This window comes from Gorilla gorilla, chromosome 6 (genome assembly GCF_029281585.2).
Source record: "Gorilla gorilla gorilla isolate KB3781 chromosome 6, NHGRI_mGorGor1-v2.1_pri, whole genome shotgun sequence".
Classification (NCBI taxonomy): Eukaryota; Metazoa; Chordata; class Mammalia; order Primates; family Hominidae; genus Gorilla; species Gorilla gorilla.
Window position 1 is genome coordinate 89,642,814 of NC_073230.2, and position 25,256 is coordinate 89,668,069.

The 25,256-nt window shown below is 47.3% G+C and overlaps 1 protein-coding gene across 2 annotated transcripts in view; it reads left to right on the plus strand.

The window, feature by feature from the left end:
• KPNA7 (karyopherin subunit alpha 7) overlaps positions 1-18,941 on the plus strand; it is a 34,325-nt gene extending 15,384 nt beyond the window's left edge. Inside the window, exons 6-10 of one of the 2 annotated variants that reach the window (XM_055393165.2) lie at positions 3,611-3,874; positions 7,639-7,872; positions 10,746-10,928; positions 14,485-14,631; positions 18,722-18,853. In XM_055393165.2, coding sequence (XP_055249140.1) covers positions 3,611-3,874; positions 7,639-7,872; positions 10,746-10,928; positions 14,485-14,631; positions 18,722-18,808 — 915 coding nt within the window. In that variant the 3' untranslated portion in view covers positions 18,809-18,853. Of the gene's footprint in view, positions 1-3,610; positions 3,875-7,638; positions 7,873-10,745; positions 10,929-14,484; positions 14,632-18,721 lie in introns of both variants that reach the window. The other variant, XM_055393166.1, reaches the window with a different exon arrangement.
• Positions 18,942-25,256: the final 6,315 nt, after the last annotated feature.

The following is a 25,256-nucleotide window of genomic DNA, read 5'->3' on the forward strand; positions in this document are numbered from 1 at the left end:
CCAAGGTCTGATTTTTCACACAAAAAAATTTGCAACCTCCGGCATAAATGGGTTAATGTCTCACCAGTTCTGTTCATGGGGAACAGGCTCTTCTTTTGAGGCTTAGAGTCAAGGTTGGTCGATTTGTGGTTATTGATTGAAGAGGACTTCTGGTTTAGGAACTGGGTTCTTGATTTGCCTCAAACAAAAATGAAAAGCAGCCGGCGGACAATGTTCAAAACCTTCATCTGGGAATGGTGGCTCACACCTGTAATCCCAACAATTTGAGAGGCTGAGGCGGGTGGATCACCTGAGGTCAGGAGTTTGAGATCAGCCTGACTTAATATGGCGAAATCCTATCTCTACTAAAAATACAAAAACTAGCCAGGCATGGTGGCACGTTCCTGTAGTCCCAGCTACTTGGGAGGCTGAGGCAGGAGAATTGATTGAACCTGGGAGGCAAAGGTTGCAGTGAGCCAAGGTCATGCCACTGTGCCCCAGCCTGGGCAACAGAGCAAGACTCTGTCTCAAAACTCTTCAAGATGGGAGAAAAATCTGACATGGTTGAACCAATAAAAGACTAGCCATGACCGAGAGAGTTTAAGTAGAGAACACTTAAGATGGCAAGCAGGAAAAGGGCTTAGATACCTTCCTGCTGGCAGCAGGGAGGCTTTGGAGGATTTTGAGGCAAGGGAGTAGAGTGGTCTGATCTTTCAGAAAGGCCCTTCTGGTTGCCTGCTGTAGAATTATATAGCAGAGGGAGGCCGGATGCGGTAGCACTTTGGGAGGCCGAGGTGGGCGGATCACGAGGTCAAGAGATCAAGACCATCCTGGCCAACACGGTGAAACCCCGTCTCCTAAAAATACAAAAATTAGCTGGGTGTGGTGGCAAGCACCTGTACTCCCAGCTACTCAGGAGGCTGAGGCAGGAGAATCTCTTGAACCTGGGAGGCGGAGGTTGCAGTGAGGCGAGATTGTGCCACTGTACTCCAGCCTGGTGACAGAGCAAGACTCCATCTCAAAAAAAAAAAAAAAAAAATTATATAGCAGAGGGAGATGGTGAAGCAGGTGGGTCTGGGACGTAGCCATTCTAGACATGAAAGGGAGACAGCAAGAAGCCAGGATGCCCCTAGGTTTCAGGTTAGATTGTTCAGATGATTGTCTTCCTAGAGAAAGGGGAAAAGTGCAGGAAAAAAAGAAATTGGAGCTTTCGTTGCAGGCATGAAGTTGAGGCGAGTTGGAGACACCATTGCAGCAGAGTCGGATTGACAGATGTGCCTTGCTAGGTGACATATGTGTATATGTCACCCAGCCAGGCAAGGTCAGCTGGGGCCAGGGGTCACAAACCTGACCTGGCTGGCCGCTTGCTTTGTAAATAGTTTTATCAAGCTGGGCATGGTGGCACATGTCTGTAGTCCCAGCTACTTGGGAAGCCAAGGCGAGAGGATCGCTTGAGTTTGAGGCTGCAGTGAGCTGTGATTGCACCACTGCACTCCAGCCTGAGTGACGGAGTGAGACCCTGTCTCCAAAAAAAAAAAAAAAGTTTTACTGGCATGCAGCCACACTCATTTACATACTGTCTGGGCTACAAGGACAGTTGTTGTTGCCACAGAAGCCACAGACTAAAAATGTTTAAGATCTGGCCCTTTACAGAAAAAGTTTTCAACCCCTGACTTAGAGTGTGAGGAGAGCCTGAGACCCAGTCCTGTGGGCTCTAAGGTTCTAAAGTCAGGCAGAGCCTGCCAAAAAGACTAAGTAGAAACAGCTAATTTGGCCATAGAAAACCAGGTTTGGTGTCACAGTTGCCAAGAAGAGCTCTTTCTTTTTTTTTCTGCTTTTTTTTTTTTTTTTTTTTTTGAGACAGAGTCTCGTTCTGTCACCAGGCTGGAGTGCAATGGTGCAATCTCAGCTCACTGCAACCTCCGCCTCCTGGGTTCAAGCGATTCTCCTGCTTCAGCCTCCTGAGTAGCTGGGATTACAGGCACATACCAGCACGCCTGGCTAATTTTTGTGTTTTTAGTAGAGACGGGGTTTCAACATCTTGGCCAGGCTGGTCTTGAACCCCTGACCTCATGATCTACCTGCCTCGGCCTCCCAAAGTGCTGGGGTTACAGGTGTGAGCCACCACGCCCAGCCAAGAGCTCCTTCAAAAAGGAAGGACTGACTACTAACCACAGCTGAGAGGGACAGTAACTTTAGGACCAAGAAGCAGCTGCTGAGTTTGGTGACTTGGAAGGAGCTGATTCCCATCCTTAACCCCAAAGAAGGGTTAGAAACATGACTAGAATGGCCTGAAGAACAACTGGAGGCCAGGCGCTTATGTCTGTAATCCCAGCACTTTGGGAGGCCGAGGCAGGAGGATCCCTTGAGCCCAGGAGTTTGAGACCAGCCTGGGCAACATAGCAAGACTTTCCTCTACAAAAAACATGTCTGTAGCCACAGCTACTCAGGAGGCAGAAGTAGGAGGATCACTTGGGCCTGGGAGGTTGAGGCTGTAGTGAGCTATGATCACGGCACTGCACTGCAGCCTGGGCAACAGAGTGAGACCCTGTCTCAACAAACAAACAAAAAACCCCAACAATTGGGAATCTGGAAGGTAGACAGTGAATATAGATGCCTCTCTGAGGGTAGACTCTGAAAGACAGAAGTGGGGTGATGGCTGAAAGGGGCAGAAGGGGAGGGGCTGACAGTCCCAGGGTATGTTTCCTTACTGGTGGGAGTGATTTGGGGGCAGGGATGATTCTGGGCGGAATCTTTAAAGGCAAAAAGTAAGGGCCAGGTGTGGTGACTCAGGCCTGTCCTCACTCTGGGAGGCGGAGGTAGGCAGATCACTTGAGCCCAGGAGTTGAAGTCTAGACTGGGGAACATAGCAAGACCCCTGTCTCTACTAAAACTAAAACTAATAATAAAAGGCCAAAAGGGATGGGATCCAGAGGCAGAGTAGGAAGACTGATTCTCAATTAGAAGATTAGAAATCTGGGGATGACATGCCAGTAGTGTTTTAGACCAGTGGGAAGACCAAGTAACTCCTGCTTGATCTTGTTGTCAGTGAAAAATGAAATTAGGTCATCAATCAAATGGGAAAGGACATTTTGAAAGACAAAGGAAACCTCCATCTAACATTGGAATGTGAAATACGAACCTCGTTCTGTGTCCCTAATACACATCACTGCCTAGAACACATTTCTATTTGAAGTTCAAAAGCTCTGGTTCAGTCGGGCACAATGGCTCACCCCTGTAATCCCAGCACGTTGGGAGACTGAGGCCGGCAGATCACTTGAGGTCAGGAGTTCGAGACCAGTCTGGGCAACATGGTGAAACCCCGTCTGTACTAAAAATACAAAAATTAGCTGGGCGTGTGTGGTGGCAGGCACCTGTAATCCCAGCTACTCAGGAGGCTGAGGGAGGAGAATCACTTGAATCCAGGAGGCAGAGGTTGCAGTGAGCCAAGATTGCATCACTGCACTCCAGCCTGGGTGACAGAGCAAGGCTGTCTGAAAATAATAAATAAAATTTTAAAAAGCTCTGGTTCATGCTGATCTATGGTATTGATTGGAAATGGTAAGAACACACTGCTGTTTGCATTTTCTCTCCTTTGCACCCAATGCTGGAGGCAGTCTCCTTGTTACAGATCACATTTCTGCGGAACATCACGTGGACCTTGTCGAATCTGTGCCGAAACAAGAACCCATACCCTTGCGACACTGCGGTGAAGCAGATATTGCCGGCCCTCCTTCACCTCCTGCAGCACCAGGACAGTGAGGTTCTCTCGGATGCCTGCTGGGCACTGTCCTACCTCACCGACGGCTCCAACAAGCGCATCGGCCAAGTGGTTGACACGGGGGTCCTGCCCAGGCTGGTAGTGCTCATGACCAGCTCAGAACTCAATGTCTTGGTAAATGTAATCCTGGGCCCTGTGGATTCGAGTCCTCGAGTCATAGTCACTTTAGCAGGTTCTGGGGCAAGGTTTGTCATCTGCATTTCCCTGGTCTTTGCTTTTTTTTTTTTTTTTGAGACAGAGTCTTGCTCTGTCACCCAGGCTGGAATGCAGTGGCACAATCTCAGCTCATTGCAACCTGTGCCTCCCAGGTTCAAGCGATTCTCCTATCTCAGCCTCCTGGGTAGCTGGGATTATAGGTGCCGACTATAGGTGCCAATGACCACGCCCGGCTCATTTTGTATTTTTAGTAGGGACAGGGTTTTACCATGTTGGCCAGGCTAGTCTCGAACTCCTGACCTCAGGTGATCCTCCTGCCTCGGCCTCCCAAACGACTGGGATTAGAGGTGTGAGCCACTGTGCCTGCCCATCTTTGCTACTCTGTGGCCAAAAGCTTGAATCTACTTTGATGTCAAATCCTAGTGGGTGTTAAGTAACTGACTTTTTCTTAACTGGATAACTAGAAAAAGAAAAGCACCAAGTGAAATTACTTATAATCCCACCACCCAGTGAACTATTCATACACAGTCTCCTTCTAGCAGTCTATGTGTAGACTTTAGCAAATTGACTTATACCTAATGGGTGTATAAGCTCATCATAACATTTGAATTTCTTATACAAGTATAAAAGAAAATTCCACTGGGTATACTGGCTCACGCCTGTCATCCAACATTTTGGGAGGCTGAGGCAGGCAGATTGCTTGAGGCCAAGAGTTCGAGACCAGCCTGGGAAACATAGTGAGACCCCCATCTCCATTTTTTTTTTTTCTTTTTTTGAGACAGAGTCTCGCTCTGTCACCCAGGCTGGAGTGCAGTGGTGCAATCTCTGCTCACAGCAAGCTCCGCCTCCCAGTTTCACGCCATTCTCCTGCCTCAGCCTCCCAAGTAGCTGGGACTACAGGCACCTGCCACCATGCCCAGCTAATTTTTGTATTTTTAGTAGAAATGGGGTTTCATCGTGTTAGCCAGGATGGTCTCGATCTCCTGACCTCGTGATCTGCCCACCTCGGCCTCCCAAAGTGTTGGGATTACAGGCGTGAGCCACTGTGCCTGGCCTCAGCTTTTTTTTTTTTTTTAAAAAGGCCGGGCACGGTGGCTCACAGCTGTAAAAATACAAAAATACAAAAATTTATTTGTAAAACACCAAAGAATTAGCTGAGTGTGATGGCGCACAGCTGTAATTCCAGCTACTCGGGAGGCTGAGGCAGGAGAATTCCTTGAACGCAGGAGAATTCCTTGAACCCAGGAGGTGGAGGTTGCAGTGAGCTGAGATCGTGCCACTGCTCTCCAGCCTGGGTGACAGTGACATTCCATCTCAAAAAAAAAAAAAAAAAAATTAGCTGGGTGTGGTGGTGCATACCTGTAGTCTCAGCTACTGGGGAGGCAGAGTTGGGAGAATTTATTGAGCCCAGAAGTTTGAGGATGCAGTGAGCTATGATGGCGCACTGTACTCCAGCCAGAGTGACAGTGAGACTGGGGATTAAAAAAAAAACAACCCATTATCCTCTCCCCAGTTTGTTCTCTTAGACTAGCTCAGATATAGGCAGAAAGCAAGTAAAACCATTACTAATTGCTTTTCTAGGTTATTATTTTTTTTGTGTGTGAGACAGAGTCTCTCTGTCATCCAGGCTGGAGTGCAGTGGTACAATCTTGGCTCACTGCAACCTCCACCTCCCGAGTTCAAGCAATTCTCCTGCCTCAGCCTCCCAAGTAGCTGGGATCACAGGCACCCACTACCATCACGCCCAGCTAATTTTTGTATTTTTAGTAGAGACAGGGTTTCACCAGGTTGGCCAGGCTGGTCCTGAACTCTTGACCTCAGGTGATCTGCCCACCTCAGCCTCCCAAAGTGCTGGGGTTACAGGCATGAGCCACCATGCCCTGCCGCTTTGCTATGTTATTAAACATGTCACCTACATCATATACTGCTTTGAAATGTGGGTGCATTATATTGAAGATGTCTCTATGCTGCCTGCTCTTTATTTTCTTAATCTTTTACCTAATATTGCATATTCTGCAGCCTTAGTGATCATCTATTTTGAGATTAGCATAGGACTTCTCAGATGTCAAGTTGGTTTCGGGATAGTGCTAGGGGCATGGAGAGTATGAGATAAGACAAGCAATTTTTGTTGTTCTTGTTGTTTTTTGACAAAGTCTCACTCTGTTGCCAAGGCCGGAGTGCGGTGATACAATCTTGGCTCCCTGCAACCTCTGTCTCCTGGGTTCAAGCAATTTTCCTGCCTCAGCCTCCCAAGTAGCTGGGACTACAGGTGTGTACCACCACACCCAGCTAATTTTTGTATTTTTAGTAGAGATGGGGTTTCACCATGTTGGCCAGGCTGGTCTCAAACTCCTGGACTCAAGCGATCCATCCGCCTCGGCCTCCCAAAGTGGAGAAGTAAATTCTCTAAGAAGTTGCTTACCCCCGGGTTCTGGGGCCTATTTGGAGCTGCCCTGGTAAGGCCATGACTGGCCTGAAGTATACTTCTACCTCTCACTTTGGTATCAGGTAAGTAGCCTAATAGGCTAGGAAAATTCTAGAACTGTTGCTGGGCTTTACTGGGGCTGCCACTACAGTACAGAGAAATCTGAATAAAGCCATAGTCAGCTATTGTAGGAGAGTTGTTGTTTTGAGCCCAATCGTAGACCTGTCCTGGGGATCTTCTGAGCCATTATGAAGGGCTTCCCGATCACACCAGGAAATGGCATTGAGATCTCATTATCTCCAATTAAATATGCAACACACTTGACACTGATGATAAATACTAATTCAGTCATTATACGATAAAGAGTATAGTCACTGGGCACAGTAGCTCATGCCTGTAATCCCAGCACTTTGGGAGGCCGAGGTAGGCAGATCACTTGAGGTCAGGAGTTCAAGACAAGCCTGGGCAACATGGTGAAACCTTGTCTCTACAAAAGATACAAAAATTAGCCAGGCATGGTGGTGCACACCTGTAATCCCAGCTTCTCAGGAGGCTGAGGCAGGAGAATTGCTTGAACCCAGGAGGCAGAGGTTGCAGTGACAGCCAAAATCGTACCACTATACTCCAGTCTGGGTGACAGCAAGACCTTTTCTCAAAACAAAAAACAAAAAACAAACACTATCGTCAATTTAGCATTTGATGATGAAATTGAAAGCATATGAAAAGTACAACAGCATTTCTCGATAAAGGTATTTCTTGGGAATTTCTGTCCCACTTGAGCCAAACAAGTGGGAAGCCAGAAAGTTCCTTTAAGTCACCTTTAAACATCCATGGGCCAGGCACAGTGGCTCATGATTGTAATCCCAGCACTTTGGGAAGCCAAGGCAGGATCACTTGAGACCAGCCTGGACAACATAGCAAGACCCCCATCTCTACAAAAAACTTAAAAATTAGCCGGGCATGGTGGCACATCCGTATAGTCCCAGATACTTGGGAGGCTGGGGGAGGAGGATCACTTGAGCCCAAGAGTTGAAGGCTGCAGTGAGCTATGATCATGCCACTGCATTCCAGCCTGGGTAATAGTAAAGACCCTGTCTCTTTATAAATAAATAAATAAAAAATAAAAAGGCCATGGATGAATTGAATAATGATCACAGATACAATTCCTGTTCACAGGCTGTCAGACAACCATCGGCTATAGCATGACAATGTTTGGGAGAGAACAGAACTTGGTGTGATTGTTGCCTTCTCCTGGGATAGACTTGAAATACTTAGACTTCTAGCCTTGCTCTTCCAGACTCCTTCTCTCCGCACCGTGGGGAACATTGTCACGGGCACAGATGAGCAGACGCAGATGGCCATTGATGCGGGTATGCTGAACGTGCTCCCCCAGCTCCTGCAACACAACAAGCCCTCCATCCAGAAGGAGGCAGCCTGGGCCCTGAGCAACGTAGCGGCGGGGCCTTGTCACCACATCCAGCAGCTGCTTGCCTACGACATCTTGCCTCCCTTGGTGGCTCTGCTAAAAAACGTAAGTGGCGCACACAGCAACCATGGCAAAGGACTACTTTCCAATAGCCCTGGGTTGAACTCCTTCAGGAATCCAGACACAGGTGCAGAAGCAAATTGAGATCACAGCAGAGCTCTGAAACCTCAGAGTCCTAGCTTTGCCTGAAAAAAAGGAAGGGGGCGTTCCATTCTGAAGAACCCATTAAAGATTTGGAAGACGGAACAAGCATTATTCAATGACAAGGTGACCCCATGGCTCAAACATCCAGAAAGCTCTTGAGCTAGTAAATATTGGCTTATGTCTAAGCGGTGGTGAAAGAATGTGCCATCTATTCTCTCCCTACCAAAAGAGGGTGGAGCTTTTATTTTTAGGAGGAAAAACATATCATGCTATGGTGATATCATACACTGAAGGAAAGCAAAGTTAAATTCATTAAAGTGGTAATGTCAACAAAATTCAAATCTAAACATAGAAAAACAATAAAGCAGGCTGAGTGCAGTGGCTCACGACTGTAATTCCGACGTTTTGGGAGGCCCAGTCAGGTGGATAGATTGAGTTCAGGCATTTGAGACCAGCCTGGGCAATGTAGCGAAACTCTTTCTCTACAAAAAATATATGTATACAAAAATTAGCCAGGCTTGGTGGCATATGCCTGTAGTCCCAGCATCTTGGGAGGCTAAGGTAGGAGGATCAATTGAGCCCGGGAGGTCAAGGCTGCCGTGAGCTAGGATCACACCACTGCACTGTAGCCTGTGTGACACAGTGAGACCCTGTCTCAGAAAAAAAAAAAAAGGTTGTGGGCAGGCACAGTGGCTTATGCCCCTAATCCCAGCACTTTGGGAGGCCAAGGCAAGTGGATCACCTGAGATCAAGGGTTCGATACCAGCCTGGCCAACATGGTGAAACCCCATCTCTACTAAAAACACAAAAAATTAGCCAGGTGTGGTGGTGGGTGCCTGTAATCCCAGCTACTTGGGAGGCTAAGACAGGAGAATCACTTGAACCTGGGGGGGTGGAGGTTGCAGTGAGCCACGATCATGCCACTATATTCCAGCCTGGGCAGCAAGAGTAAAACTGTCTCAAAAAAACAAAAACAAAAACACATTATTTCTCCTGATTCGTACTCCCCTTTTGCAGGAGCAATGACTATCCTTGGCATTTTTCTTTTTGCCACCTTTAAAGGAATGAGCTATGTTTAAACCATCTATAGTCAGGAGTGGTTACCTTGGGCTGGGGGTGGGGAGGCAGGTGGAGTCTCATGGGGTTGAGGAGAAGCTACTGGCGGTGTTCCTGTTCTCAGGCTGGGTAGTGAGTTCCCAGGGTGCACCAGGTATGACAAGCTAGGCAAGAGAGAAAGACCAGGTGTGTTGCCCAAATTATAGCATCTTCCAATCTGTTCAGTACTTCTGGTCCTGCACGCCTCTGTAAATCTGTACATATTCTAGTGAGAAACATCTAGTTATGAATCAAAGGACATTTATATTTCAAGTGATATCTTTTGAACTATAACTTGCTTGGAGCCATAAGTTGTTTTGTTTTGTTTTGTTTTTTATACTGAGGTCAGTTTTCCCCAACCATAAAATGGGAATAAATCCTACCCAGGAATAGAAGAATAGAAGATAAATTCCTCCTGTATCTCTGGCCAAGTGCATTTTATAAATGCAAAGGTTTATTGAGCAATTATTATTATTATTATTTTTTTTTGGAGATGGAGTCTCGCTCTGTCACCTAGACTGGAGTGCAGTGGGACAATTTCGGCTCACTGCAACCTCTGCCTCCTGAGTTCAAGTGATTCTCCTTCCTCAGCCTCCTAACTGGGATTACAGGTGCACGCCTCCACACCCGGCTAATTTTTTGTATTTTAGTAGAGACAGGGTTTCACCATGTTGCCCAGGCTAGTCTCTAACACCTGAGCTCAGGCAATCTGCCTGCCTCAGCCTCCCAAAGTGCTGGGATTGCAGGTGTGAGCCACCGTGCCCGACCTGAACGATATTTCAATGGTCTTTCTCTGTCACCTCTGGGCTGGCTTGGTCCCTTAGGTTGCATCTGTGTACCTAGCCTTACAGCTTCTTGGCCAAAGCTTTACTAGATCAGAAAGACTAGAAATGCAGACATAGGCCACTGTCATCTAAAACCCCAAGCATAACTCCTAGTCTATGTAGATTACCTGAATTGGTTAATGTCAGTTTCATTTTTTCCCTGTGGCCTGATGTGGGCAAATGAGCCTATCTGATCTTAGAGCTTCCCTCTAAGACCCCACCTGAGTCTCCTGCCTTCTTCTTGGCTTTCCAAAGATGCCATCTTCTGATCAAGGACTAGAGGCAGGAGCCGGGCAGGGGGTTCATGCCTATAATCCCAACACTTTGGGAGGCCGAGATGGGAGGATCACTTGAGGTCAGGAGTTTGAGACCAGCCTGGCCAACATGGTGAAACCCCGTCTGTACTAAAAATACAAAAATTAGCTGGGTATGGTGGTGAGTGCCTGTAATCCCGGCACTTTGGGAGGCTGAGCAAGACAGGCGCATCATGAGGTCAAGAGATCGAGACCATCCTGGCCAACATGGTGAAACCTGTCTCTACTAAAAATACAAAAAATTAGCTGGGCGTGGTGGCACACACCTGTAGTCCCAGCTACTCAGGAGGCTGAGGCAGGAGAATCGCTTGAACCTGGGAGGCGGAGATTGCAGTGAGCTGAGATTACGCCACTGCACTCCAGCCTGGGCAACAGAGTGAGGGGGGAAAGAAAGAGCTAGAGGCAGGTAGCCAGGGCATTCTATGTAAATTGTACATGCAGTCCTGGCTGTCACCAGCCTCCCTAGAAAGTGAACCAAGTTGGTGTCCTATATTTAGGTTCTTGAAGATCTGTAGAGAATGGAAATGTTCTTGTTCTGCAGGGAGAATTTAAAGTCCAGAAAGAGGCTGTCTGGACGGTGGCGAACTTTGCAACAGGGGCCACCATGGATCAGCTGATCCAGCTCGTCCACTCTGGGGTCCTGGAGCCACTGGTGAATCTGCTCACTGCCCCAGATGTTAAAATTGTTCTCATCATCCTCGATGTCATCTCTTGCATCCTCCAGGTGAGCCGTTCTGAACAGGTTGGTTTGTAAATAGCTGTCTCCAACTGGATACAAGCATTTAATGTGGCTCTTAAAATTCAAGTTGTACTTTGGGAGGCCGAGACAGGTGGATCACCTGAGGTCAGGAGTTTGAGGCCAGCCTGGCCAACATAGTGAAACCCCATCCAATTAGCCGGGAATGGTAGTGCATGCCTGTATCCCAGCTACTCGGGAGGCTGAGGTGGGAGAATCGCTTGAAACCCGGGAGGCAGAGGTTGCAGCGAGCCAAGATGGTGCCACTGCACTCCAGCCTGGGCGACAGAGCCAGACTCCATCTCAAAACAAAACCCAAGTTGGATTATTTCTCTTCCCCCAATACCTCCACCCTCCTCTGTCCATGTGTCCTGTGGATAAACACAAAAAGAGCCATCTCGAAGGACCATGGTCTTCGTTTTCTCAAACAAATGTCTATGTGCCAGATAGTTTTTCAGATGCTCAGACTGTGACAGTGCAAAGTCCCTGCTGTAATGGACATTATGTATGAGGGGAGAGACGGAGGACAGACAAATCAGGTAGGGAGTTATGGATAAAGTAAATCGGATAAAGGGGCAGTCACTCATAGTTCAGGGTGGGGAGTGGCTGTAGCTGTCTTTATAGAGACAGAGACAGACGGAGAGAGAGAGACAGATGAGAGACACACAGATGAGAGAGAGACACAGATGGAGAGAGAGACACAGACGGAGAGAGAGAGAGACACAGACGGGGAGAGAGAGACAGATGGGGAGAGAGAGACAGAGACACAGATGGAGAGAGAGAGACAGAGATGGAGAGAGAAAGACAGAGAGAGAGAGAGATGGACAGAGACAGACGGACAGAGACAGACAGAAACAGAGAGAGACAGATGCACAGACACACAGAGAGAGACACAGACAGAGACAGAGAGACAGAGACAGAGAGACAGAGAGACAGACAGAGACAGAGACAGAGAGACAGAGACAGAGACAGACAGAGACAGAGACAGACAGAGAGACAGAGACAGAGCGACAGAGAGACAGAGACAGAGAGAGACAGAGACACACAGAGACAGAGAGAGACAGAGACACACAGAGACAGAGAGACAGAGACAGACAGACAGAGATAGGATCTCTGCTCTGCCGCCCAGGTTGGAGTGCTGTGATCCTAGCTCACTGCAGCCTTGATCTCCTGGGGTCAAGCAATCCTCCCACCTCAGCCACCTGAATCGCTGACACTACAGCCAGATGCCACCACACCTGGCCAATGTTTGTATTTTTAGTAGAGACAGGGTCTTGCTATATTGCCTAGGCTGTTCTCTAACTCCTGGGTTCAAGTCATCCTCCCGCCTCAGCCTCCCAAAGTACTAGGATTACAGGTGTGAGCCACCGTGCCTAGCCAAGAGGATTGGCTTCTGAGGAAGCTTACACGATGGCTGGGAAGTCACTTGGACACGTGGACCTTCTCCACTGGGCCGCCTGAGTGTCCTCATGTCACGGCAGCTGGCTTCCTGTGGAGTAAGGGGTCTAAAAGCAAGGTGAAGGCCTCAGTGTCCTTCATGACCTGACCTTGGAGGTCACATTGTGTCTGTCACTTCCACAACATCCTATTGGTTACATAGGTCATCCCCATTCAATGTGAGTGGGGAAACTACACAGGGTTTGAGCACCAGGGGTCAGGGGTCATCAGGGCAATTTTGGAGGCTAGCTGGGTTCATTTGGTTAGGGTCCTTTTAAAAAATTACTGTTTTTTGGCTGGGCATGGTGGCTCACACCTGTAATCCAGTACTTTGGGAGGCCAAGGTGTGCAGATCACCTGAGGTCAGGACTTCAAGACAAGCCTGGCCAGCATTGTGAAACCCCATCTCTACAAAAAAATTAGCCAGGCATGGTGGCTCATGCCTGTAATCCCAGCTATTTGGGAGGCTGAGGCATGAGAATCTCTTGAACCTGGGAGGCGGAGGTTGCAGTGAGCCGAGATCATGCCACTGCACTCCAGCTTGGGCAACAGAGCAAGAGTCTGTCTCTAAAAATAAATAAATAAAAATATAAATAATATAAATATATATATATATATATATGTATATATTTTGAAACAGGATCTCACTCTGTCACCCAGGCTAGAATGCAGTGTTGTGATCTCAGCTCACTGCAGCCTCAACTTCCTAGGCTCAGGTGATCCTCCCACCTCAGCCTTCCAAGTAGATGGGATTACAGGCTTGTGCTACCACACCCAGCTAATTTTTGTATTTTTAACAGAGACGGGGTCTTGCTATGTTGCCCACACTGGTCTCAAACTCCTGGGCTCAAGTGATCCTCTCACCTCGGCCTCCCAAAGTGCTGGGATTACAGGAATGGGCCACTGTGTCCAGCTTAGTTAAGGTTCTTTTATAGGTGACAAAACCATCTGAAAAGCTTCAAAGTAACACCAGGGAGCTCCTTTTAGAAGCCCACTTTAAGCATCTTTTTAATGTAATTTTCTTGAACGATCTGAGTCAAGACTAGATTAGAAACTCAACCCAATGATACCCTGAAACTTGGAGCAAAAGACACAGATAAAGAATAGATATTTGGGCCAAGTGCATTGGCTCATGCTTGTAATCCCAGCACTTTGGGAGGCCGAGGTGAGAGGATCACCTGAGGTTAGGAGTTCAAGACCAGCCTGGCCAACATGGCGAAACCCCATCTCTACAAAAATACAAAAAAGCCTGGCATGGCGTGTACCTGTAGTCTCAGCAACTTGGGAGACTGAGGCAGGAGAATCTCTTGAACCTGGGAGGTAGAGAGTGTAGTGAGCCAAGATTACGCCACTGCACTCCAGCCTGGGTGATAGAGCGAGACTCTCTTTTTTTTTTTTTGAGACAAAGATATTTGGGCCAAATGCAGTGGCTCATGCCTGTAATCCCAGCACTTTGGGAGGCCAAGGCAGGAGGATTGCTTGAGGCCAGGAGTTGGAGACTAATCTGGGTAATGCAGCAAGATCTTATCTCTACACAAAATGTTAACAAAATTGTGATACCTTCTGAGTCTTCCCTGTGTATCTTCTTTATTAATTTTTTTTTTTGAGACCGAGTCTTATGCTGTCATCCAGGCTGGAGTGCAGTGGTGCAATGTCAGCTCACTGCAACCTCTGCCTCCTGGTTCAAGCAATTCTTGTGCCTCAGCCTCCTGAGTAGCTGGAATTGCAGGCACCTGCCACCACGCCCAACTAATTTTTGTATTTTTAGTACTGACGAGGTTTCACTGTGTTGGCCAGGCTGGTCTCAGACTCCTGACCTCAAGTGATCCACCTGCCTCGGCCTCCCAAAGTGCTGGGATTACAGGCATGAGACACTGCGCCTGGCCCTATATTTATGATATGTGTCTATATATCGTGGATACCTGAAATGGGAGGAAGATCATGTAATTTTCAACCAATTTTGGAAAAGTGAAATTGCAACTATCCATTCTGGAATGGTAGCCTTTGGTCTGCTTCCACTCGGGGCAGCTCCCTTGAGGGCTGACAGAGTCCCCATCCCCCAAAGTCTCCTGCCGGGGGTCTCATGTCCCCTTGTACTTGGTCACAGGCGGCAGAGAAATGGTCTGAGAAGGAAAACCTGTGTCTTCTGATAGAAGAACTTGGCGGGATCGATAGAATTGAGGCTTTACAGCTGCATGAGAACCGTCAAATTGGCCAGTCGGCTTTGAACATCATCGAGAAGCACTTTGGTGAGGTAGGCGACTTAGGAGCGTGGAGGAGTATCCAGGGGTCCTGGTGGGGCAGCTCTGCAGAGGGTCACCCTGCCGGGGCCTGGGCTGTTGCATGTGGCAGGTGACTGGGCAGGTGGTCTTCACTCCTGCCACATCCTCTGAAGTTAATGTGTCTCGCCTATCCCTGCTGTATTGGGTCATCTTTGAGTAGTGACTTCTTGGTGCCTGGAAGCTATTCTAATTCCTTGGGAGCTTGTCCGGCTGCCTCTGGCTTAAAACTTCACTTTACTGGTCTCCTTTTTGGGAGAGGTATGGCAGGGGAGAGGATTTGATGCTGAAGTGACTTTTTTTTTTTTTTTTTTTTGAGATGGTTTCACTCTGTTGCCCAGGCTGAAGGACAGAGGCGCCATCTCAGCTCACTGCAACTTCTGCCTCCCAGATTCAGTTGATTCTTGAGCCTCATTGACCCGAGAAGCTGGGATTAGAGAGATGTACTACCATGCCCAGCTAATCTTTAGTAGAGACAGGGTTTCCCTGTGTTAGCCAGGCTGGTCTCAAACTCCTGGCCTCAAGTGATCCACCTGCCTTGGCGTAATCCCAAAGTGCTGGGATCACAGCCGTGAGCCAGCACGCCCGGCCCGTCTCCACAACAGTTTTTATCTTCCCAAACTGAAACTCCCTACCCGTTAACTACAAAGTCCCCAACACACCTTTCCCCTAGCCCTTTTAGTAACCATCATTTTGCTTTCTGTCTTTATGAATTTGACTATTCTAGGGACCTCATGAGTGGAATTGTACAGTATTTGTCCTTTTGTGACTGGTATATTTCCTCTTGGCATACCATCTTCAAGATTCATCCGTGTCGTAGCATGTCAGGATTGCTTTCCTTTTTAAGGCTAACACTCCATTGAATGTATATGCTGCATTATATATATTCATTTACCTGTCAATCGACATGTGAGTTTCTTCTACCATTTTGCTATGGTGAATACACTGCTATGAACATGGGTGTGTAAGCCTGTTAGAGTCCCTGCTTCCAATTTTTTTTTGTTTGTTAAGACAGGGTCCTGCTCTGTCACCCAGGCTGGAAGGCAGTGGCCGCAATGATTGCTCACTGTAGCCTTGACTTCCCTGGGCTCAAGCAATCCTCCCACCTCAGGCTCCCAAGTAGCTGGGACTACATGCAATGCACCACCATGCCGGCAGCTAACTTGTGTATTTTTTTGTAGACATGGGGTTTCACCATGTTGCCTAGGTTGGTCTAAAACTCCTGAGCTCAAGCAAGCCACCCGTCTCGGACTCCCAAAGTGCCGGGATTACAGGTGTGTGCCACCGCACCTGGCCCAATTCTTTGGAGTATATACCTAGAGTGGAATTGCTAGATTACGTGGTAATTCCATTTTGAATTTTTGAAGAACTACCATGCTCTTTTCCACAGTAGATGTACCATTTCACATCCCTACCAACAATGCATGAGGATTCCAATTTCTCCACACCCTTGCCGACACTTGTTATTTTCTAGGTGTTTTGGTAATAGCTAATCTCATGGGTATAAAGTGGTATCTCATTGTGGTTTGATTTGCACTTATATCAGAAATTTTTCTTCTCTTTTTTTTTTTTTTTTTTTTGAGACGTAGTCTCGCTCAGTTGCCCAGGCTGGAGTGCAGTGGCGCGATCTCGGCTCACTGCAAGCTCCACCTCCTGGGTTCATGCCATTCTCATGCCTCAGCCTCCCAAGTAGCTGGGATTACAGGCGCCCACCACCATGTCCGGCTAATTTTTTGTACTTTTAGTAGAGACGGGGTTTCACCGTGTTAGCCAGGATGGTCTTGATCTCCTGACCTCATGGTCCGCCTGCCTCGGGCCTCCCAAAGTGCTGGGATTACAGGCGTGAGCCACCGCGCCCAGCAGAAATTTTTCATATGAGGAAGGCAACCTCACATTTATTTCATGACCAGATCAACATGGGGCTAGGAGTTTACAGAGTGACACTTCTCTTAGGTGTCAAAGGTGACTTACCAGCAAAATAAAGGACCATACAATCAATAGGACCAGGTGGATAGTGTGGTTAGCTGGGGCAGTTAATCTTGATTTGGGACCAAGATGATGCTCTCAGCTGGGAGCAGTGGTTCATGTCTGTAATCTCAGCACTTTGGGAGGCTGAGGCTGGTGGATCACGAGGTTAGGAGTTCAAGACCAGCCTGGCCAACATGGCGAAACCCTGTCTCTACTAAAAATACAAAATTAGTTGGGTGTGGTGGTTTGTGCCCGTAATCCCAGCTACTCAGGAGGCTGAGGCAGGAGAATAGCTTGAACCCCAGAGCAGAGGTTGCAGTGAGCCGAGATGGTGCCACTGTATTCCAGCCTGGGCAACAGAGCAAAACTCCATCTCCAAAATAAATAAATAAATAAATAAATAAATAAAGATCTCAAGCCAGGTGTGGTAGCTCATGCCTATAATTGCAGCACTTTGGGAGGCTAAGACGGGTGGATTGCTTGAGTCCAGGAGCTCCGAGACCAGCCTGGGCAACATAGTGAGAGCCCATATCTACAAAAAATACAAAAATTAGCCAGGTATAATGGCATGTGCCTGTAATCCCAGTTACTCGGGAGGCTACAGTGGGAGGATTGCTTGAGTTGTGATTGTGCCACTGCACTCCAACCTGGGCAATAGCACGAGACTGTCTTAAAATAGAAAAAAATGCTCTCAAAGGAGACCAGACCTAGAATGGTGATAATGGTGATAAGCATTTTCCAGGTTAATGGTTCCTATGAAAACCTCATAAATAAGAAGCTCAGCTGGGTGCAGTGGCTCACGCCTGTAATCCCAGCACTTTGGGAGGCCAAGGCGGGTGGATCACCTGAGGTCAGGAGTTCGAGACCAGCCTGGCCAACATGGCGAAACCCCGTCTCTACTAAAAATACAAAAATTAGCTGGGTGTGGTGACGGGTGCTCATAATCCCAGCTACTCAGGAGGCTGAGGCAGCAGAATCACTTGAACCCGGAAAGCAGAGGTTGTGTGAGCTGCAATCATGCCACTGTACTCCAGCCTGGGCAACAGAGTGAGACTCCATCTCAAAAAAAAAATAATAATAAATAAGAGACCTCTTTTAAAGGGGGTTTGATCCCTGGGGCTTGATCCAAGAACTCCAGGGTAAAGATTTCTGGACTAGAAGTAGTAACTATACCCATCATTTGCTTACTCATTGTCAGGACGGTGTTCTATGTCTATCAAAACTGCATTTAAAAACAAGCTACTCACAAAAGGACAAATACAATGTGATTCCACTTAGATATGGTACCTGCAGTCATCAAATCTGTAGAGACAAAGTAGAATGGTGGTTGCCAGGTGCTGGGTGGAGGAGGGAATGAGGAGTGATTAAATACAGTGATCCCAACGTTTTTGACACTAGGGACCAGTTTTTGTGAAAGACAAATTTTCCACAGGCTGGGGGGTGAGGGGATGGTTTCGGGATGATTCAAGAGCATTATATTTGTTGTGCGCTTTATATTATTACATGGTAATATATAATGAAATAATTATACAGCTCATCGTAATGCAGAATCAGTGGGAACCCTGAGCTCTTTTCCTGCAACTAGACAATCCCATCTGGGGGTGATGGGAGACAGTTGACAGATCATCAGGCACTAGATTCTCATAAGGAGCATGCAGCCTGGTTCCCTGGCATGCGCAGTTCACAATAGGGTTTGTGCTGCTATGAGAATCTAATGCTGCTGCTGATCTGACAGGGAGGCAGAGCTCAGGTGGGAATGCAAGTGATGGGGAGTGGCTGTAAATACAGATGAAGCTTCGCTTGCTGGCCTGCTGCTCACCTTCTGCTGTGTGGCCCAGTTCCTAATAGGCCACGGATGCGGGGTTGGGGACCCCTGATGCAATAGGTACAAAGCTTCAGTTGTGCAAGATGAAAAAATTCTAGAGGTGGGTGGTGGTGATGGTTGCGCAACAATGCGAATGTACTTAATTGCTACTAAGCTACCTGCTTAAACATGGTTAAGAGGGTCAATTTTGTTACAAGGTGCATCTTGCCAAATGTGCAGTGATAATGTGCTGAGAATCCTGGAGGTATAACAGTGTCTGTTCTCTCCTGAAGGAAGAAGATGAGAACCAAACTTTACTGAGCCAAGTCATAGACCAAGATTATGAATTTATAGATTGTGAATGCTTAGCAAAAAAATAGCCAAGCTCCCTACCTCCTAAACCAACAACCCAGTGCTAAAGGATAACTTCTTTAAGAAGCAGCAGTCCTCTATCTTAGTGTAACCCAAATGTGAAGCTTTTAAAACTTGACATTAATAAAATGTTCAACACTTTCACCTTTCTCTATCTGAACTTCAGATAAACGACTTGCATCTTAAAACCATGTGGAATTCATCTCCTAAGAACATTTGTTTAGGCCGGGTGCGGTGGCTTACACCTGTAATCCCAGCACTTTGGGAGGCCAAGGTGGGTGGATCACCTGAGGTCAGGAGTTTGAGACCAGACTGGCCAACACAGTGAAACTCCGTCTCTATTAAAAATACAAAAAATTAGCCAGGCATGGTGACGCATGCCTGTAATTCCAGCTATTTGGGAGGCTGAGGCAGGAGAATTGCTTGAACCTAGGAGGGCGGAGGTTGCAGCGAACTGAGATGGAGCCATTGTACTCCAGCCTGGGCAACAAGAGTGAAACTCCTTCTCAAAAAAAATAATAAAAAATAAAGAACATTTGTTTAGTAATTGCCTTTTAAAAGGTCTTAAAGCAAAACCTTCAAGACAGAGTAGAATGGTCTTATAGCTATCCGGACAGACTTTTTCTTTTTCTTTTCTTTTCTTTTTTTTTTTTGTGATGGAGTTTCGCTCTTGTCACCCAGGCTGGAGTGCAGTGGTGTGATCTAGGCTCACTGCAACCTCCGTCTCCCGGGTTCCGGTGATTTTCCTGCCTCTCCTGCCAAATAGCTGGGACTATAGGTGCCTGCCACCATGCTGGGCTAATTTCTGTATTTTTGGTAGACACAGGGTTTCACCATGTTGACCAGGCTGGTCTCAAACTCATGACCTCAGGTGATCCACATGTCTCAGCCTCCTAAAGTGCTGGGATTACAGGCGTGAGCCACCATGCCTGGTCTCTACACAGACTTCGACTTGCAGATACAATATCATTGGTTCTTGGTGCTGCAGGGATAGTGTTACTGGCCTTCTTTCCTCTGGCAATTAATATCCTGACACTGACAAGATCTAAGATAATTTTCTCTAGAAACTCAATCTGTCTTATTCTTCCTAGAAAGAAAAGAGAGTGCGTGTGTGTTTCTATATTTCAAGGCAGCACCACCACATGCAGCTAACCTTTTAAAGAATTCTGTAGAGACGGGGTCTTACTATGTTCAGGTTAGTCTTGAACTCCTGGCCTCAAATGGTCCTCCCACTTCAGCCTCCCAAAGTGCTGGGATTACAGACATAAGCAACCGCACCTGGCCTACATTTTACATTTGAACCATGACTTTCTTGTATACTTAATTTTTATAACTTAAATGAACTTTGATACAATGTACATATTTTACAGAGCTATAGATATTTAAAGCAAAGGAGGACCCATGCCTCCTCCACCCCATCCCCAGAGGCCAGAACTTTCTACTCTTTGGTCTGTTTATTCTAGTCTATGCTTTTGTAATTCTAAACATTATGCTCATGCTACATCTAAAGACGATGTTCGAATTTACAGAAGAGATAGCCATTTTTTTATACCTCCCTTTCTTCCCATCGTAGATATCTAATTTTTGTTAGCTTGATGTCCAGATTTTATCATAATGATGTAAATTATATTCAGAAGTGTGTTTTCCTTAGTATTAATCCACATCTTCGCTCATATGCTTTGTTTTCCTTGGGTTTACCTCATATCGAATTCTTACAGCCTGTGTAAACCTCCTGCTGAATGTAATACGTCAGTAATCTACCAACATGCTTGTCATCCACACCCAATGGAGAGCTCTGTCATGCTCCAGCCTGGAATAGTTGCCCTCATCCTCTGGTACACGTCTATTGTCCTGGGATCGGCTTTTACCATCATTGTGGGGGCTCCACTCACTTTTCCTGGGTCAGTGTCCCTGTTTGCAGGATCTCACACCTGCCTGTGCTTGTTTTCCCCTTTATTTTAGGGACAAGGTCTTACTCTGTCTCCCAGGCTGGAGTGCAGTGGAACCATCACAGCTCAGCTCAGGGCAGCCTTGCTAAAGCAATCCTCCCGCCTCAGCCTCTTGAGTAGCTGGGTCTACAGGTGTGTGCCACTATGCCCAGCTAATTGTTTAATTAATTTGGCTTTTAAAATTTTAATTAATTTGGCTTTGGGAAGCCAAGGCAAGAGGATTGCTTGAGCCAGGGAGTTCGAGGCTGCAGTGAGCTATGATGGTGCCACTGCACTCCAGCCTATGCTATGAAGTGAGACCCCATCTCCAAAATAAACGATCGCATGAGGTAGGCATGGGATCCAGGAAACAGGGAAGCTGACCTTGAATTCCTGGGATCAAGCGATCCTCCTGCCTTGGCTTCTCAAAGTGTTGGGATTACAGGCGTGAGCCACTGAGACCCACTGGCTTTTAATATGTATCTTCTGAGAGAAGGTGCATGGGAGGTTAAATTTCAGACACTGCTCATCCAAAAACATGTACTTTATTTTTTATTTTTATTTTTGAGACGGAGTCTTGCTCTGTTACCCAGACTGGAGTGCAGTGGCACGATCTTGGCTCACTGCAACCTCCACCTCCCGGGTTCAAGCGATTCTCCTGCCTCAGCCTCCCAAGTAGCTGGGATCACGGGAGCCCACGGACATGCCCAGCTAATTTTTGTATTTTTTTTATTAGTAGAGACGGGGTTTCACCATGTTGAACAGGCTAGTCTCGAACTCCTGACCTCAGTGGGATTGCAGGTGTGAGCCACCGCACCTGGCCTTTGAAAACATGGACTTTGTTTTGACTCCTGGTTGATAATCCAGCTGCAGACAAGTGTTCTAGACTGGAAACTATGACCTTCAGAATGTTGCAAGCATTGATCATTATCTTCTAGTTTTCAGTGTTGGGTTCAAAGTCTTCTACTCTGGTTGCCAATTATTTTGTGCATGACTCTCTTCCTCTGTCTCAACTGTACTGACTGAAATTTGTAGGTTGTGTCTCCAGTATTCTTAAATGTGCTGTCCTGAATAGAAACCTATTTTCTGTACATCCAAGTATGAGCCTTGCAGTCTAGAATTGTCCTTTTAATTTTTAAAAAACAGCTTGGAACAGTGGCTCACGCCTATAATTCCAGCGCTTTGGGAGGCTGAGGTGGGAGGACCCCTTGAGTCCAGGAGTTTGAGACCAGCCTGGGCAACATAGCAAGACCCCATCTCTAAAAAGAAAAAGAAAAAAAATAGAATTATCTCCCCTGCCACCACCATTTTTTTTTCCCACTGAAACGGATCCTCTCATTTTCTTGTCCCATTCTCTATTTTCCATCTTTATTTTTTACTTTCTGGGGTATTTATTCTACTTTATCTCTTCTTCCAGGCTTTTCATTTCTGCAGTCACTTAATTCGAGACACTTTGTTTTCACAGGCTTCCCTTTTCAAGCCTCCTCCTTCATTAGCGCAAGATCCTATCTGTGCTATCGACCTAGCTTTGTTTATGCATTGATTCTTGGGGGGTGTTTGTTGTTAGTTTGGTGTGCCTATGGCAAAGGCTTCCATCAGATGTCTGATGTCCTTGGATCTCTGCTTGTAATAGAAAGGTCCTCAGGCTGTGAGCGGGGCTTGTCGTTGGTGGATATCTGCTGGGTGACCCCACAGAAACCTGGCCATTCCAACAAGTGATCCCAACGATCAGAGCTGCAGATTTTTTTTTGAGACAGTCTTGTTCTGTCACCCAGGCTGGAGTGCAGTGGCACAATCTCTGCTCACTGCAACCTCCGCCTCCTGGGTTCAAGTGATTTCTCCTGCCTCAGCCTCCCAAGTAGCTGGGATTACAGGTACAAGCCACCATGCCCGGCTAATTTTTGTATTTTTAGTAAAGACAGGGTTTCACCATGTTGACCAGGATGGTCTTGAATTCCTGACCTGAAGTGATCCACCCACCTCGGCCTCCCAAAGTGCTGGGATTACAGGCGTGAGCCACTGCGCCTAGCCCAGAGCTGCAGATCTTTTTTCATGGGCTGGTTAGTTTTCCTAAAGAAGAGTCCTTCAACCATTCATTTGTGAGACTTATGCTTCCCTCCTTCCATTCTCTGGGCAGGGCACAGGAACAAGGTCAGGTTATTTATCTATTTTTGAGATGGAATCATGCTCTGTCGCCCAGGCTGGAGTGCAGTGGTGCAATCTCAGCTCACTGCAACCTCCATTCCCAGGTTCAAGCGATTCTCCTGTCTTGGCCTCCTGAGTAGCTGAGATTACAGGCGTGCACCACCATGCCTGGCTAATTTTTGTATTTTTAGTACAGATAGAGTTTCACCATGTTGGCCAGGCTGGTCTCGAACTCCTGACCTCAAGTGATCTGCCCACCTCGGCCTCCCAAAGTGTTGGGATTACAGGCGTGAGCCACTGTACCCGGCCAAGGTCAGGTTGTTCAGTAAGCAAAATACTCATTTTTCTCAGTTTTGCTCCCTCAGATGCTGTCCTCCCCAAGTCCAGAGTCATTACACCTACCTTCTCAGGGACCTGCCAAGCTTTCAGCCTGGGGGCTAAAATTCCAATAAAATTGTTTCAGTTTACATTATTTTTAAAAATCATTTATTTGAGACAGGGAGTCTCTCTGTCGCCAGACTGGAGTGAAGTGGCGCGATCTCAGCTCACTGCAACCGCTGCCTCCTGGGTAGCTGGGATTACAGGCGTGTGCCACCACGGCCAGGTAATTTTTGTATTTTTGGTAGAGATGGGGTTTCACCATGTTGGCCAGGATGGTCTCAATCTCTTGACCTTGTGATCCACCCACCTTGGCTTGGCCTCCAAAGTGCTGGGATTACAGGTGTGAGCCACCGCGGTTACATTAATGGAGAGTTCAGGATTGGAAGGAAACTAATGTCAAGGGCTAGATGTACTTTAAAGTTCTTTGAAGTGGGTGGCGGTGCCTCCATGTCAAAGGTAAGGAAACACAGCCGGGTGTAGTGGTGTGCACCTGTGGTCCCAGCTACTCAGGAGACCGAGGTGGAAGAATCGTTTGAGGCCAGGAGTTTAAGACCAGCCTAGGCATCATAGCAAGATCCCATCTCTACAAATTTTAAAAAAAATAGCTGGATGGGGCGGTCCCTAGCTGCTTGGGAGCCTGAGGCGGGAGGATCACTTGAGCCCAGGAGGTTGAGGCAGCTGTGAGCCATGATCCTGCCACCACACCCCAGCCTGGGGGACAGAGCCAGACCCTATCTCTTAAAAAAGAAAAAAATAAGGAAACAAGTCCCAAAGTGGTAAAGATGAACACCAAGTAAGAGCCGGGCCAGGATTTACCCTTCTGGTCTGGAAGCACATGTTTTGTGTATGTGGGAGGGGAGGGGGTTTTGCTCTGTTGGGGATACTAACCCCCCCTATTCCCACATCCCTCAAAGTGCTGGCTATGGCCACTTGTCTGAGAACCATCCAACAACATGGCAAAAATGCAGAATTCTTGCACCTCAAACAGACTCTGGGGGGTAGGACCTAAGTATCAATGTGTTTAACCAGCTTCCCAGGGGCATTTGAGAGGCAAATGCTAAAGCAGATGAAGTTCCTGCCCCCAAGAGGTTTAGATTCTAGTTAGGGAGACAGACAATAAACCAGTGTAAGGTAAGTCAAGTTCCAGGAAGAAAAAGCAGGATAAGAAAACATGCCAAGAGTGTTGTTTTAGACTTGGTGCCAAGGCAGTGGTTCCCTTTTGGACACCACGGACTGGTTTTGTGGAAGGCAATTTTTCCGTGGATAGAGGGGTGCGGGGGTGGGGGAAATGGTTTGGGGATAATTCAAGCACATTCCACTTATTGTGTACTTTATTATCGCATTGTAATGGATAATGAAACAATTCTATAACTCACCATCGTGTAGAATCAGTGGGAGCCCTGAGCTTGTTTTCCTGCAACTAGATGGTCCCATCTGGAAGTGATGGGAGACAGTGACAGATCATCAGGCATTAGATTCTCATAAGGAGGCCAGGTACAGTGGCTCACGACTGTAATCCTAGCACTTTGGGAGGCCAAGGTGGGCGGATCACCTGAGGTCAGGAATTCGAGACCAGCCTGGCCAACGTGGTGAAACCCTGTCTCTACTAAAAATGCAGAAAAAAAAAAAATGCTGGGTGTGATGGCATGAGCTTGTAGTCCCAGCTACTTAGGCTGAAGCAGGAGAATTGTTTGAACCCGGGAGGTGGAGGTTGCAGTGAGCCAAGGTTGCGCCAGTATACTCCGGCTTTTTTTGACCCTATCTGAAAAATTCTGAGGAGTATGCAGCCTAGATCCCTTGCATGTACAGTTCACAATAGGGTTCTCTCTCCTATGGGAATCTAATGCTGCCGCTGATCTGACAGGAGGCGGAGCTCAGCTTCACTCACCTGCTGCTCACCTCCTGCTGGGTGGCCCGGTTCCTATCAGGCTACAGACTGGTCTAGGGATTAGGGACTGCTGTGCTAAGGCAAGGCTGGTCCTGAAGGAGGTGAAGAAGGTAG